This window comes from Alexandromys fortis, unplaced genomic scaffold (assembly GCF_014885135.2).
Source record: "Alexandromys fortis isolate MF-2015 unplaced genomic scaffold, M_Fortis_MF-2015_v1.1 scaffold_28, whole genome shotgun sequence".
NCBI classification, from domain to species: domain Eukaryota; kingdom Metazoa; phylum Chordata; class Mammalia; order Rodentia; family Cricetidae; genus Alexandromys; species Alexandromys fortis.
The window spans coordinates 9,476,562-9,493,224 of NW_026067901.1; the positions used below are offsets into that span (position 1 = coordinate 9,476,562).

A 16,663-nucleotide genomic window follows, 5' to 3' on the forward strand; every position below is an offset into this window, starting at 1 on the left:
TGAGATTGGAGTCTTATTAAAACAAATTGCTAACCAGCATTTTTTGGGGGTTTTTAATTGTTAAAAAAAATTTCTTGTCCCTGGGCTGGGTGGTGGTGGTGCACACACCTTTAATCCCAGCACTTGGAGGTAGAGGCTGGTGGATCTCTGAGTTCAAAGCCAGCCTGGTCTACAGAGTGCGTTCCAGGACAGCCAGGACTACACAGAGAAACCATCTTGAAAAACAACCGCCCTCCCCCCACAAAAAAAAATATTGTATATGTACTGCCTCATGTATAACCCTAAGTGTAATATTAAACATTAATTCCATGTTAAAGCCCTCTGTCCTTTACATGTTGCTGGAATTTATATAGTATATTATACAGATGTTATGCTCTGGTCCAAGTGGTGAAAACAAAAACTACCCAGAAAAGCAGCTTACGAAGTGACCAGGCCTGCCTGACCCATGGACATAGTTTCTTGTGGACTTTGGTACATCTTCAGGTGTTTGTTACTTGCCTTCTGTTGTGCTTTTCTCTCTTCGTCTGAGTGTCTTTTGGTGGGTTTGTCATTGGAGATAGGCTTTATGTATGGTCTTGGTGCCAGACCCACCCCTACTGAACATGCAGAGCTGTAGGGGGTAGTAGAGCTAGCAGAGCTCTGGCAGGAGACTGCAGCCTCTGGATTTGCAGCATTCTCAAGAGGAAGCCAGCTTTCCAGATCTGGGTTTCTACCTGGTAGTAGTGGTCCTTGATTGTTCTGTAAAACTTAATTTGATTCTTTTTTTTTTTTTTTTTTTTTTTTTTTTTTTTTTTTTTTTTTTTTTTTTTTTTTTTTTTTTTTTTTTTTTTTTTTTTTGAGACAAGGTCTCTACATAGCTCTGGCTGTCCTGGAATTAAAGGTGTGTACCACCACACTTGACTAATATGAGAGGGGCCAGGGAGGCCCTATCTCAAAACAACAATACCCCTGAAAAACAAAGGCAAAAGTAGTATAAGTATTTTGTGACTTTGCGAAGATTCAGGAATTTTTGTTTTATATTGATATATTGTAAATCTCTCTCTTTTTTTACAATTAAAAAAAAGATTTATTTATTTGTTATGAATATAGTGTTCTGTCTGCATGTATGTCTGCAGGCCAGACCAGGAGAAGGCACCAGATCTTATTAGGGATGGTTGTGAGCTACCATGTGGTTGCTGGGAATTGAACTCAGGGAATTGAACTGTGGAAGAGTAGCCAGCAGTCTTAACCTCTAAGTCTTCTAAACCCCTGATACATTGTAAATCTTAATATTATCTTTGTGAACAATGTCTGAAAATGTCTGTTTGGGTGGGCTTTCTGACCTTTCTGCTCTTTATCCAGACACAGTTGCAGCCTGCCTGTTGAGCTGGCCAGAGGGGACTGATTGATGCTATACAACCTGCTCTGCTGTTTATGTAGGACTTTAAAAAAGCAAACTAAACAAAAACCAGTCTCACTATGTATCCCAGCTGTTCTGCAACTCACTGTAGACCATGCTGGCCTTGAACTCAGAAATCTGTCTGCTTCTGCCTCCTGAGTACTGGGACGAAAAGGGTGTGCCACCATGCCTGGTGTCAATGTAGCTTTAAAGGACTAGTTATTTCCAGGGATGACTATTAGTGTTAGAATGAGATTAATTTAATTCTCTTGCTGTTTGCATTTTTACTTTTTGAGATAGTCTTTGTGTGTAGCCTGGGCTGACCGCAAGCTCTCCATCCTTCTGCCTCAGAGTCTTGAGTGCTAGATGACAGGTGTGTCTACATGCCCTGCTTTCTTCCTGGTTTTTGCTTTTATTGACTAAGGTGCTAGAAATGCTGGTCACAGCTATGAGTAGACTATATAAAAACAGCCTCCTTCGAAGTCTCAAGCTCGTTGTCATCAGCTGACTTCCACTTTAGGGCCAGGATTTTTCTAGCTAAAAGTGGGCAAAACCTACTCCTCCAAAGGTTAGGGTATGTGAGTCACTTGCCATCTTCATTTTGCAAACATTTTCTTCAAACTTTTCAGCAAAAATGGGTCTACTGAGATTTTTCTCTTGCATCATTTTTGTTTATTAGCTATATTCAGGAAGGCTTGAGGAACTCTTTGAGTGTATTCTTGCCAACATTTAAAGTTTTTAAATAAGACTACAATTTCAAAAAGTTCACAGATCAGATGTGTGGTTAGTAAGTAAATGCTCTTGTAACTACTCTGTGTCATGTGAGACTGCGTATTGCAGCCCCTGCACAGCCCCTTTCCATCTTCAGGGACTGAGTGCTCTCTGACTTGTAGGGCTCGCCTCAGGAGCTTTCCACTAGAAATCCTGCTTTACTTGTGCCTTTGATGGAGTACCTGTATCTGTTTTAGTTATAAAAACTAAATAGACAAGGTTGGGTACTCTGTTAAGAAAAGTTTTTGCGATCACAGTTTGGGGAGCTGAAAGTGCAAGATTGGACTGAATCACATCAGAGCAATGGCATCATGGCAGGAGCATGTGTGGGAAGTAGAAATGACATGGTAAGATAGGAAGCCAAAGCACAGGGGGTGGTTAGCCTTAGGTCTCCCTTTTGGGTACCAGTATCACACCAGAGATCTGGGACAAATTATAGTGGAGTAGCACCTCTTTCCTTCTAGGGGTCCATTTGGTCACGTCTCCTTCCAGGTTCCTGTGTGCTGTGGGTCTCATGTCTGACTTGTTTGATGGCCTGTTCTTCTCCCTTGTGCTTTCTCTGAATTAGTAGTTAGTTGGCCTCGGAGCTTAGTAAGTGTGGGATGAAGAAGTAGACATACTTGCTTTTGACTGGTCTGCTTCTGGTGGGCTTATAGTACTGTGCCTTTTGCCCATCTTTTTCTCCAAGGCACATGGTTGCTCGCCAGAGGTGAGGCAGGCTCTGCAGAAGGTGTTTGCATGCATACCTGTAGGGCACATTTTCAGTATATTTTTATGTATTTAACAGTTTTGTTTACAACCTGCAAACGGTTCACATTTTTCCAAATTTTTGCACTGGAGAAAGGGTGGATTTTTATTTTTATTTTTTAAATTTTATTTCTTCTTGAGACAGGGTTTCTCTGTGTAGCTTTGGAGCCTGTCCTGGCACTCACTCGGTAGACCAGGCTGACCTCAAATTCACAGAGATCCTCTCACCTGTATCTCCCAAGTGCTAGTGCTAGGATTAAAGGTGTGCACCACCAATGCCTGGCTGGATTTTTTTTTTTTAAATGAGATTGGAGTCTTATTAAAACAAATTGCTAACCAGCATTTTTTGGGGGTTTTTAATTGTTAAAAAAAATTTCTTGTCCCTGAGCTGGATGGTGGTGGTGCACACACCTTTAATCCCAGCACTTGGAGGTAGAGGCTGGTGGATCTCTGAGTTCAAAGCCAGCCTGGTCTACAGAGTGCGTTCCAGGACAGCCAGGACTACACAGAGAAACCATCTTGAAAAACAACCGCCCTCCCCCCACAAAAAAAAATATTGTATATGTACTGCCTCATGTATAACCCTAAGTGTAATATTAAACATTAATTCCATGTTAAAGCCCTCTGTCCTTTACATGTTGCTGGAATTTATATAGTATATTATACAGATGTTATGCACTGGTCCAAGTGGTGAAAACAAAAACTACCCAGAAAAGCAGCTTACGAAGTGACCAGGCCTGCCTGACCCATGGACATAGTTTCTTGTGGACTTTGGTACATCTTCAGGTGTTTGTAACTTGCCTTCTGTTGTGCTTTTCTCTCTTCGTCTGAGTGTCTTTTGGTGGGTTTGTCATTGGAGATAGGCTTTATGTATGGTCTTGGTGCCAGACCCACCCCTACTGAACATGCAGAGCTGTAGGGGGTAGTAGAGCTAGCAGAGCTCTGGCAGGAGACTGCAGCCTCTGGATTTGCAGCATTCTCAAGAGGAAGCCAGCTTTCCAGATCTGGGTTTCTACCTGGTAGTAGTGGTCCTTGATTGTTCTGTAAAACTTAATTTGATTCTTTTTTTTTTATTTTTAAAGTGAACTTAGAAGCTTTTAATGTCAGTTCTAAAATTTTCTTGTGTAATGCACAATGAAGGAACACCTTGTGGCCTTTTGTAATTTTGTACTATTGAAATCGTGAGTTTGATGGAGATTGTTTTCCAGTGCTCTTGTGAGGCATACTGAGCTCTTCGAAAGTAATGGTGAAAAGGAACAGAGAAGCTCTCTGGCCGGCCTTCAAAGGCTTGATAGTTTAGTTCCCTGCTGCGGAGGTTTATACAGCTTTGTATTTCTAGTCCCCGAAGGATGAGGTGTCTCAGAAGATGGTTGTCATTTATTGGGAACAGACTGTGTTTCCAGCCTGAGCTGATGGGCTGCTCTGCTTCAGGTAGGACTGGGACCAGGGCCGGTAGTGCCACCTGTGAGAGCAAGCTGTGAACTCAGAGTCCAGCCATGAGCGTCTTAGCTGACAGTGGTCAACACTGCTCTGTCTGTGTGTAGATAGGACACCACACAGAGGATCAACATGTTGAAAGTTTGGTCAGCTGTGTTTCTTTTTGGACATTTGACCTGATGACTCTTTTGGTGGATGAAATCTCCAGATAGCTGAAGGTTATGAACTGTTTTCATAGTACAGGGCCATAGATACTATGTGTCAAGACTCAGGGAGAGACCTGCAGTGTTACTAAAGTAACTTCCTGTCTAGTTTTCTAAATGCAAACACACTTAAAATATGCTTTTCAAAGCTAAACTCTGAGTTTTTCCATGTTTTAGATTAAATAGGATTGCGAATCAGGTGGCCATTCAGCGGAAGAAGCAGTTTGTGGAGCGAGCCCACAGCTACTGGTTACTCAAAAGGCTGTCTAGGAATGGTGCTCCCCTGCTGCGGCGGCTCCAGTCCAGCCTGCAGTCCCAGAGAAACACGCAGCAGGTACGTGCACATTACCCTCATCCACCTTTCAGTGTCACTTGCCTCCTGACACACTGATCAAACACTGTCCCTTCAGGTTGGATGTGGTGCTGACCCCTGACCGCTGGGCTTAGAGCTGCTAAGCTGCAGAGTATGGCGTGAGCTCAGTGTTGAGTTGTGCTTCCTTCCCTACTCTTGCATTCGCTGATGGGTGTCTGCTCTATGTCTAAGACTGCCAGTTCCAAGGAGAGAAGGGACTTGCCAGAGAAGCTGGAGAGGGAGGCCTGATGACAGCCTGGACCTGATGGGTGGGGATCTATGTGCTGGGCCTTGAGTATATCATTGGCTTAGCATTGACCATAGCAAGGAGGAGGAGAGGAGTTGAGGAGGTGACTTTTAAATTTCTTTTAGTTTTATTTTTATGTGTATTGGTATTTTGTTTACGTGTGTGTCTGTGTGAGAGTGGTGGGTCCTGGAGTTATAGACAGTTGTGAGCTTCCATGTGGGTGGTGGGAATTGAACCTGGGTCCTCTGGAAGAGCAGCCAGTGCTTTTAACTACTGAGCCATCTCTCCAGCTCCCAAGGAAGTGACTTTTTAAAAGAACAAATTTAAACAAACTTGTCCGTTATATTAGAGGTTATCTTAAAGAGGAAAGAATTATCTTCTGTGGATGTCACACATACAGTTCCTCTCTACATTGCCCAAATATACATGTCTGGTGGCCTCTACTGCTACTCATGGAAGGGGCTAATCTTTATATCTGTAAAATAATCAGCCAGCTTTAATGGAAGTTAAGTTTGTAGAATCCTGTTGAGTCCCCAAGGCTGTCACAGGCACAGCTGTGGAATGAGCTTAGGGCTGTCAGATGAGCTGTGGTACTGGAGTCCTGCTGTGTGAATTAGATGCCCATGTCTGCAAGTGGCCAAGTGTCACTCTTCTGGGATCTAAGACTTGCTGGACTGTAGGTCTGATCTGAGTGGAAGGGGCAATCCAGGGCCTCCCAAGTGTCAGGTGTTCTCTGTTAGATTCTGTAGACCAACTGTACCTATTCATTGGGGACACTTGCCTCCTTGGAGACTACCGGGTTTTATGAAGCTGTCCCATCTGAGGACTATCATGGGATCACCAAGTTTTGAAGTGCCTTGCACATTGAGACTGTTTTGGTTGTTGAGTGAATCAACCATGTTCTTTACCTCACTTGTTGTTGAGATGCTGCTGTTCTCTCAGAGCACAGCTCCACTGTCAGTTCCCAGCATGTCTGCTTGTCCTGGGTACCAGAAGGGAAGAAGGTCTTAGGGATATTAGTCATGAAGTGGGGGAGTGTTTATCAAAACTGGGCACTGCTTTTGGTCTTTGCTTATGCGATGGTAACAGTGTTGGAAATAAGATGTGGAGAGACATGGAGATCCAGACCTCATGTCTTGTCTTGAGCTAGAGAATACTCTCTAAATGAGCTAAGCATGAACCACAGAGGAGTGTTTTTGGTAGATTGTCAATAAGAATGAAATGCCATCAATACAGAAGTGGGACATACCAGCTGTTGGGTTCTTCTTTGTTGTATACGTGGGAGCTTATAACAACAAACATGGAATGCCAGAAGGCCTGTGGGTGACTTGTATAGAGAGATGGAGGAAGAAAGGGTTATAGGAAGAAAGAGAAGGAATGCGATAAGGCAAGGTGGCAAAGACAGCCTTCCAGAGGGTCATCCCATGTACTCCAGAAAAGCTGTCCAGTGCTGTACTCATTTAGACTCATCTTTTTAGAGGCAGGTCTGTGAAGAAGAGTATTTGCTGACAGCTATCCCTTTTTGTAGAGGACATTGAGGCCATCAGAGAGGGGGAGCAATTTGTGAATACAAGTCACGTGGTGTTCCTGGGCTAGGGCATTCTAGAATCACCAAAAAGGGAAGTAGAAGGCATTACCCATGGCAGAAGGACCTGCTGTGCAGTGTTGGATCAGACGGGACATGATGCCAAAGGCTGTAAACCACACCCACATTGTCATAGTGATTAAGGCTTGATGTCGCGCTTTCGCGCGCGCTCTCTCTCTCTCTCTCTCTCTCTCTCTCTCTCTCTCTCTCTCTCTCTCTCTCTCTCTCTCTCTCTCTCTCTTTGTTTTTTTGTTTTTCGAGACAGGGTTTCTCTGTGGTTTTGGAGCCTGTCCTGGAACTAGCTCTTGTAGACCAGGCTGGTCTCGAACTCACAGAGATCCGCCTGCTTCTGCCTCCCCGAGTGCTGGGATTAAAGGCGTGCGCCACCACCGCCCAGCTCTTTTTTTTTTTTTTTTTAAATGGCCTGAACCTTGCCATTGGAGCAAAGCACATGCTCCATCTTAGCCCTTGATAACTTTTTAACTAGAAATAAGTGATGTTAGAATTTGATTTTCTGTTGGTTTTGGTTGTCTGTGCTCAGCCAGACTTTGGGAGAAGACTGTTAGACCTCTTTGCTACCATGACTGACATTTTGGGCGATGGGGTTGAGGGACAGTAGAATAGAATGAGCCACTCTGAGAGATATAACTGAGTTCATAGTGCTATACCTGAGACTACGAGTGTTGCCATTAGAGAGGCTTCCCTAGGTGTGTGCAGAAAAGACACATTGGTCTGGTAGAAAAGACAGGCTCTGATCTTGTGCCATCTGCTGAAGTGGTGCTATGGTAGGAGGTAGTTTAGGATGACTCTTTAGGGTGGCCAAACAGTTTCTGGCTCTTTTGTTTTGTTTCCTCTTTGCCTGCCCCATTAACTCCTTGGGGCCTCTACTTCCACCATCCTGCTCATAACATCCTGTAGGTCTGGGACTCTGACAAGTCTGACTTGGCTAAGCCTAGCTGCCCGTGCTTCACATATGAGCTGACCTGTTCCCCCAGTATGGTGGGTGTTGGCCTGACTGCTGAACTGGTCCTTGTTATAGGGTTGGGTCTGGTCATCTTCCCTCATCCTGGTACCTGGATCTTGGCGTGTATTGGGAATGGACACACTGGAGTGCATGTGTTTCTTCTTGGCAGTGGGTGACCACTTCTGGTCTTCCCCTTTTCAGAAACCACTCTACTTCTAACCTCCTGTCATTGGCTTCTTTGTAGAAAAATAGACTTCCGCAGAGCAGCATCAAGCAAGCTGGGTTTTTTTAGATGAGTGATATGTATACAGGCTCAATTTTTCATGACCCTGTAGTATGCTGGAGTACGTGTACCTTTTAAGATTAAAACCAATCCATGAAAAAAAAAACCACTGCATTTTGAATGTCCTTAAATACACAAGCATAGGTCTATCAGTAATCTGGAGATTTCCTTTGCTTCACAGGGGTTGCCAGGCCAAATGTCCTTTTGGTTACTTAAAGTCTGTTTCCAACTAGTAGGCAAGAAGTTGCCTGGATGTTGTTAGGATATTTGTTTTCTTTTTTTGTTTGTTTTGGGGCAGGGTTGACTAGGAACTTACTGTGTAGAATAGGCTGGCCTTGAACTCACAACACTCTGCTTGTGCCTGCTTCTGCCTTCTGAGGGTTGAAATTAAGGGTATGCACTGTCACGCCTGGTGGCATTTGGTTTTTGATTCTCCTTTCCATGTATTTACTGACTGTGTGTACATGGATGATGCTGTCATCAACCCCAACTAAATGATTAAAAATTTTCAGTAATACCAGGTATACCCTGCAGTTCTTACTGCTGTGGGCACTGAAGTATGTGGGTGGAGACAGATCATGCTCCAAACATCCTGTGCCATTGTTTTCATACCATGATGAGTGGCTGTCCATACGGTTTGGGTGGTAACACTGTCTAGATACCCTACATCCTTGACCAGTGTGCTGGTAGCCTGGGTTACAGAGTCTCTGCTGTGGTGCCGTCTGTGGATGGGCCATGAAAAGCAAAGCCATTTAGAGAGAGAAGGGTCTCATGTCTGTGGCCTGTACCTCTAGCTGTATGGCATCACTTTGTTTCTGGCTAGCAGATGTGAGTACTTCTTCTGGGTTGCTGTCCAGCAGCAGTGCAGAAGGACAGACTTCTGGAGTAGGCTTTCTCCACCTCCTATCCTGGGGTCAGGGAGGAGGTCTCATATACATAGAACAGAGAGTAGAGTATTAGTTTTGGATAATGACCACTGTAGTGTTGCATGAGGACCAGGGGTCTTGGACAGGCTCACTCTGGGGTGGCAGAAAGAGGAGTATGGGTAGCTTGAAAGTGAGATCTGGATTGGGGAACAGAGCTCTGGGGGATCTTGGTTGAACAAGAAACATGGGATACTGAGAGTATGTGGCATGTTGACTTTCCTGGAAAGTGGCTAGAATATCTTTATAAATAGGGCTCTGGTCTTGCTTGGGGTTCCTTGATTGCTATTAAGGGATATGTGCTTTCTCTGTGGAAGTGGCTCTTGTTCCTGTAAGGGTACCTTTTGGACACTCTGGCCTTGAGGGCTCTACTAGGCCCCTGGACTATTGTGGGCTGTTTTGGCTTCTTACCCTACTTAGAAGTCTGAGCAGCTCCAGCATTGACCTCTGTGTATCAGACTGCTTTCCTACCACTGTGTCTCCTGGCTTTTCAGTGCTACATTTGGGTTTTGATGACTTGGGTAGAGAGGGGCTGTGCTGGTTGCTAAGTTAGGACAAGGTCAGGACATGTTCTGTGTGGTATCCTGCTCTGTCACCTGAGAAGACAGGTGTGACTGGTGACTGCAGTGCCCATCCTTGTCTCTAAGGGGTTAGAAGTGATCCCTACACCTTACCTGCTGAGCCCAGAACTGAGCCTGTGTAATATTCCGTTGCCAGGCAGGATAGTTCAGCCTTGTATTGTATACCTCCTTTCTTGTGCTCCCTCCAATACTCCCTTCACCAGAGATCAAGCCAAGAATCCCTGGTGCCATGGACCATATTGGACCCCTTTGTACCTTAGTTACAGCACATTCACAGGGACTCTTGAAAGAGAATAGGCCTCAGGTAACCCTTTTAGTCTTAACCTGTGTGAGCTTTTTAGATCCCTGGTAGGAAGAATCTCTAGGCTTGACTGATGGGAAGTTTTATTTAATCTTTTTAGAGAGAAAATGACGAAGAGATGAAAGCTGCCAAAGAGAAGCTAAAGTACTGGCAGCGGCTGCGACATGATCTAGAACGTGCACGCCTGCTAATAGAGCTGCTGCGCAAGCGGGAGAAACTCAAACGTGAGCAGGTAAGGCCCTTGGGGTCTGCCAGCCTCCAGGGCTGCTGTCGTGGAATGTTGCTGGAGATGCTCTAGAGTGACCCTTGTGTATCTGCTGACTTTGTACTGCTGCCCCTGCCCCACAGCACATCCCTATCCTATAGTTGGTCCCACGGTATCTTTGTGGTACCATTTTTGGGTGGCCACCCCTAAATTTGCAAGGGCCTTAAAGGAAACCTCTGCCTTGGAAGAAGCACATGTCCTTGCACAGAGACAGTCGCTTTGGGGTAGGATGGTGGCCTGCATGTAGGCTGCTCTGTGATGATGGTTGGGGTGTTGCTTCTGTGACTATGCAATATGTGAGGTGCCATGGTCTCCAAGAGAGGTGTATCCACAATCGTTTTGAGACTGTGTGCTCTTGTTGCCAGGTGAAGGTGGAGCAGATGGCTATGGAGCTCCGATTGACGCCACTGACTGTGCTGCTACGCTCAGTCCTGGAACAGCTTCAGGAGAAGGACCCTGCAAAAATCTTTGCCCAGCCCGTGAGTCTAAAGGAGGTACGTATTGCGGTGGCTCACTGTTCTGTCTCAAGTGTGACTCAAGATCTGTACTGCTGTTTAATTAGTAAACATGTAACCGGGAAAGAAGTTGCTTGAATTCTTGACTTGCATTATTATTTAATGAATGCATTGTTTAATATTTAATGGATAATATTTTAATTGTAAAAGATATGTTTCATTGTAAAGCATTAAAAGTGCCTAGGTGAAAAGCTCTACTCAGAACTTTAGCTATTGGTGATGTTAGTTCTGCTGATACTCCACTTGATGTACTTGTAGCTAAAAGAACTAGATTGGGAATGTTCCTGTAAAAATTGGGCTTAGTTTGGATTGGCATAGTATTGCTATGTAACAGTCTGGGGTGAGGGGCAGCTGTGTATATAAGGTGTGATTGGTATAGATGGCATGCACTATGTTTTGATTTTCCTTTGGTTTGTAAGTGTTTATTTTCCTTTCTAAAATTAGGTACCAGATTATTTGGATCACATTAAACACCCCATGGACTTTGCCACAATGAGGAAAAGGCTAGAAGCTCAAGGGTATAAAAACCTCCATGCGTTTGAGGAGGATTTTAATCTCATTGTAGATAACTGCATGAAGTACAATGCCAAGGACACCGTGTTTTATAGAGCTGCAGTGAGGCTGCGAGATCAGGGAGGTGTTGTTTTGAGGCAGGCCCGGCGTGAGGTGGACAGCATTGGCCTGGAAGAGGCCTCGGGAATGCATCTGCCTGAGCGACCTGTTGCAGCCCCTCGGCGGCCTTTCTCCTGGGAAGAAGGTAAGAATCCAGCACTGCATCCAGGAAGATGGCAGGTGCTTTTTCCCTCATACTATAGAGTTAAGATTCCACTATGCAGCCAGCATAAATGCTACTGAGAGTGCTCTTTCATTTCCTGTCTCCGTGTGTGTGCTTGGGCCTTGCCACATTTCACATACCCACTGCAAAGAAACAGATGTCTAGTTGAGTCCAGATCTAGATGATCTATCTGTGAAGACAAGATAGTTGAGGATTCATACCCGAAGGCCTGACCTTGCTTTTGAGGAGGTCTCATAGTGAGAAGGTCTGAGGAGGTCTCATAGTGAGAAGGTGCTATTGGTAGTTGTATTTCAGCTGAAAGGAATAGAATCAGGAGCTAACATTGGCTTTGCCTGTGACCCTTTTTCTTGGATGCTGCGGGTGTTCAAAGAGGGCCTGTCTTCAGTGCTTGACCTAACCCTCCAGGACTCCAGGGTGAGCTTGTACTTTGGGCTCCACCAGGCACATGCTGTTGTGTTGCTCATCAAGCAGGGTGGGTGTTTTTGAGACAAGGTCTTACTAGGTAGCCTTAGCTGGCTAGGAACTCAATATGTGTATCAGACTGACTTTGGGGTTAAAGATATATATTACCACATCTGGTCTTCATCAGTTCTTGTAAACTTTTTGCCCCTTAATTGTTTATTCAGTAGGTGAATGTCCATATGGAATGGTGGTCCACCCTGGAACATGATTTTTTCCTGTATGTAAAATTGTTACCAAAGCCTGAAGTCCTGTGTTCCTGTTTTGACCTCCTTTTTCTTCTTTTATTCCCTGTCCAGGAAAATGATGGGATTTTACTGACTTTATGTTTTTCCTGTACTTTTCCTTCTTTATATTCAGCTGGTTACTGTGTCCTGATTCTGCTTTTGCTTTTCCACTGGGCCTTCGAAGGTCTCCTGACTTCTGGCCTCCTTTGTGTCTGGTCTGGAGAGACTGTCTGTCAGTACTTAGGCGCCCATGGGACATGCAGGATAGATAGAATTCCAGATAGTGTGTAGTGGTACACATATGAAGCTAAAGTAGGAGGTTTGCCACAAGCTCAAGGCCAGTCTGGACTGTAGTGATTTCCAGGCTAGCGTGAGTTGCCGGTCTAAAAAACAAAACTGGTCCAAAAAGTATAATTAGAAAATAAATACAATGCTGGAGTCTGTGGTTAGTAGTGCATTTCTAGCATGCACAAAACTGGGAATGGTGGTACAAGGATTAGAATTTCAAGATCATCTCATCTGCCTAGTGAATTAAGGCTAGCCTGGGTTACATGAGGCTTTGTCTTGGAAAAATAGACACACACACACACACACACACACACACACACACACACACACACACGTAACAGATCTCTGCAGCCTAGCTAGGTCCAGTATGCTAGATCAGAACCATCTCATGCTGAGATGTTCCTCCAACAGTCTCTGTTGGAGCTGAGTCTGATAGCCCCCAGGATTATAGAGTGACCCTTAGTCCTTTACATACATCCGTGTTCTGTTCTCCAGGCTGTGTGGGAGGCAAGGCTGGTGCTCCAGCCTCTTCTGCCTTTTGTAGATTCTGGGGATGTGATTGAGCTCTGGGTGGTGTTGGCTGTCCTTAAAAAAGAGGATCCCGTGACATGTGGGAGCCTTTGACCCCACAGCTTCTAATTTTCATGTTCTCTAGATGGACAGTGTTTGGAGGCCTCAAAATAGACACTTTCAGGAAGCTGACTCTGCCACTGCTAAATAAATTTCTATGTCAGGCTTGTTGTCAAAGAGGAGAGTAATAAAGGATAGTACAAATCTCTTTCTTCCTCAGTGATTGGAGTAGAAAGAAAGGGTGATCCATGGTAAGGCCAGCTCTGGGTACCTCTGCCACTGTCCTGAGCCCTACTATAATGAAGATACTGGTCCTATTGAAAAAGAAGCAGACAAGCAGGTCATGGTAGTTCATGACCGAAATTGTAGTACTCAGGAAGTTGAGGAAGGAGGATTGCAAGTTTGAGAACAGCCTGGGCTACATAGTGAGACCTTGTCTCAACAACCAAAGAACAGAAAGAAATGAGCCTTGAAAAGCTGGGACATTACTCTGTTATTTATTTATTTATGGTGCTTCAGATTTAAAAAATTGTTTACTTGAATATATTTGAGGCATTAACTTTGAGATTTTGCTAGAAATAGTGTAACTGTAAGTCTTGAGTCAGCCCATTGGGGGACTTTTGTTCATATTCCCATGCTGATTAGTTTTGTTCTTGTAGACAGGGCACTTGAGTTGGACTTGGTTCCTGGGCCAGCTACCAGGTCTGGGCAGATCCCCTGTGCTGCTTTTGGTTTTATCTTCACAAAATTTAAAGAATTTCTTTGGCCATTTTACTGGTTTAAGTTTTGAGGACTTCTGTAGTCAGTGTTGGTAGAATTTGGGAAGACCTGTGGACTCTGCAGCCTAATGTCCATGGACAGTGGTGACTCATATGCGAGTACTCCAGCTAGGATGACATTGGTGATAATGGAAACAGTTTACATCAGCATGTTTGCATACTGTCTCTTCCGTTGGCAGTCCATCTTCTTTCTGTGCTGGGGGGTTCATGCATTTCTGGTAGTCTTTGTACCCCTTACTTAGAATGGGCTGTCTACACAGCAGAACTGAGTTGGGTCCTGTTGCAGGATAGGCCACATATGTTACCTGTATATCCTCTGCTGTGGTTACACTAAAGGATAGTTGAGAACAGTGTGTTATTCTTAGAGGTACCCAAGGATCAGGTGACTAATGATGTCTGTTCTTTGGTTCAGTGGACAGGTTGCTGGACCCAGCCAACAGGGCCCACATGGGCTTGGAGGAGCAGCTGAGAGAGCTACTGGACAAGTTGGACCTCACCTGCTCCATGAAGTCCAGCGGCTCACGGAGTAAACGGGCAAAGCTGCTCAAAAGAGAGATTGCTCTTCTCCGAAACAAGCTGAGCCAGCAGCACAGCCAGTCCCCATCCATAGGGGCAGGTACAGGAGGCTTTGAAGATGATGCTGCTCCACTGGGGCCAGACACAGGGGAGGAAGGTAAGCATGATGGGGTGGGAGGGCCACACCTGTGGACATGGGTGCCTCTGTCAGGCTGAGTTACTCTGTAGTAACCATGAATTTGTAAGTTTTGAAGGTCACAGAACTCTGATCACTGGCTATTCCTTCCAGGTTTTTGTTGCTCTCTGAAAGGATGTTCTGGTGGGTGCTGTCTGTGCTGTATTTTAGCACTTAGTTTACAAGCTTAAGGCATGGAATGAGGTTTTCTTGAACTTGAGCCTGAAAGACTTTTAAAAGGATAGTTTAGATCTGATACTGTGTTGAAGATGGTAGGAATAAGAAATGTCTTTGTTGTAGTTTGTAAATGGAGGCTGAGTATTGGATGATTAGACAGCCTAACTTTGTTTTTTACTTTGTTTGTGTAGGTCAGAGGACACTAGTGTGAGCAGGTTCTCTCCTGGCAGCTAACAGGATCAGGGGATGGAACTCAGGTGTCAGGCCTTGTGAACACCTCTACCCCTAAGCTGTCTTGCTGAAGTCGTTTAGAAAAGTGTTTCCAGAGTACACCAGAACCTTGGGCTTTGGGCTGTTGGGGGCGGGAAGGAGACTAAGGTACTTCTTGGCAAAGGCCTACTCCCAGACTCATCCTCAGCAGCCTGAGGCCTTCCCTGTAAGTCACCTTCAGTGGACACCATCTTGTCCCAGCAGCATTGAGTGACATCTGGAGAAAGAACCAGACAGGTGGGATGTTAGGATGAGGTGGAAGGAGATACAGGAGAGATTCATCTGCCCAGTGGGGTACCTACTTGATAAGAAGGCCTGTGTGTGTGTGTGTGTGTGTGTGTGTGTGTGTGTGTGAGAGAGAGGGGGGGGGAGGGAGGGAGGGAGGGAGGTGTGTATGAGCATGTGCGTGCACATCTAGTTGGGGAGTTTAGAGAATCATTGCACCCTTTAATCTACTTGCCTCACGGCCACCACATCTTCGTTCCATGAAATGGGAAGAAGAATAAGATCTTCCCTGTGCCTCTGTTGTTAGCAGTTTGGCTTGTGATCTCCCTGTGTATTTTTCCTACCTCATCTAAACAGGAATAGAAAAACATTATACAAGACAGATGGAGAGATGGCTCAGCTATTAAGAGCACTTACTTGGCTGCTCTTCCAGAGGTCCTGAGTTCACGTCTCAGCAACCACATGATGGCTCACAACAATCTATGATGAGATCTGATGCCCTCTTCTGGCATGCAGGTGTACATGTGGGCATAACACTGTCTACATAATAATAAATAAATATATCTTTAACAAAAACTAGCCAAAAAAACCGAACAAAAACCAAGACAGCTGCAGTTGTAGTTTGCATTTTGATCTGTATTACTGTCTGCATCAGTAGACGTGGCTCTGACCTGCTCCTTGTAATGACATAGTTTCAGTATGTTTGTACCAAGTTTCATTTTGTCCTGACAATCTTGTAGTGCACTCGCCCTTTCTCTAGCTGCTTCTTTTATACAGTTGTGTTTGGCAGCCAGCAGAGTTAGAGCTAATGCCCCTGAGTTTTCCTGGCCGTAGAATTTACTTTCAGTGTGTCCAGTTGTAAATTTCATATATAACCTTTGCCTTGCCATTAGGTAACAGGTTTGATGGGTCCACATAGTAAAGGTTTTAGTCTTCAGTGTGTGACACATTTTCTTTTCCCATAGTCTCTGAAAGGTTTATCACTAGCACATGCCAATCCTCTGCCTCTGTTGGAGGATCTGTGCTTTTTTAAAAGTAACATTTGTTCACGGGACCTTTGACAGACAGATGCATGTGAGATAATGCTGTTCTTTGCACTCTGGCGAGTCACAGATAGTGCCGTTGCCTGGTTCCCATGGTAGCCCGTGCAGGCTCCACTTCCCACTGCTAGAACTAGCTGAGGAGGACCCTGTGGTCCAGCCACTCAGTGATCTGTGCACTATTTGTTCTGAATAGTCATCTAGGGAGAAAGATTATTGGCAGGACAGCTCACTGATAATACAGTGGCTTGCTTTTGAAAGAGAAACCTGACCTCTCCTTATATCTGTGTGCAGGATTTCATTTTCCCCTCAAAAGTTTCCTCATTGGTGCGGGTTTACAGGACTAAGGGTCTTATTTTTACTTCAAGTTCCTCAACTCGGAGGAAGAGCCAGCAGTGCCATTGAAGACCAGATCTGGTGCTTTGTACTGTTGGGGCCCTTGAAGGAGGCATATTAGTGATTGCTGAAGCAAATGCCTAGAATTGCTTTGGCCTGTGTTTAAAACTCAAAGAAAGAACATTTTCCTTTTAGCTGAGAGGAAAGATGAATGGAGAAGGAAACAGCCTGACAGTCTTTCTGAGGCAGAGCT

The 16,663-nt window shown here is 44.8% G+C and overlaps 1 protein-coding gene across 4 annotated transcripts in view; it reads left to right on the top strand.

Moving 5' to 3' along the window:
• The window catches only part of Brd1 (bromodomain containing 1), a 48,480-nt gene that overhangs the window by 12,244 nt on the left and 19,573 nt on the right, over window positions 1–16,663 (top strand). For all 4 annotated transcript variants that reach the window (XR_007589578.1, XM_050128780.1, XM_050128788.1 and 1 more), the window contains exons 3-7: window positions 4,714–4,870; window positions 9,873–10,004; window positions 10,403–10,531; window positions 10,997–11,309; window positions 14,084–14,344. Coding sequence is in view for 3 of the 4 variants with exons in the window: in XM_050128780.1 (XP_049984737.1) it covers window positions 4,714–4,870; window positions 9,873–10,004; window positions 10,403–10,531; window positions 10,997–11,309; window positions 14,084–14,344 (992 nt within the window). In the remaining variant the exon portion in view is untranslated. The remainder of the gene's footprint in view (window positions 1–4,713; window positions 4,871–9,872; window positions 10,005–10,402; window positions 10,532–10,996; window positions 11,310–14,083; window positions 14,345–16,663) is intronic.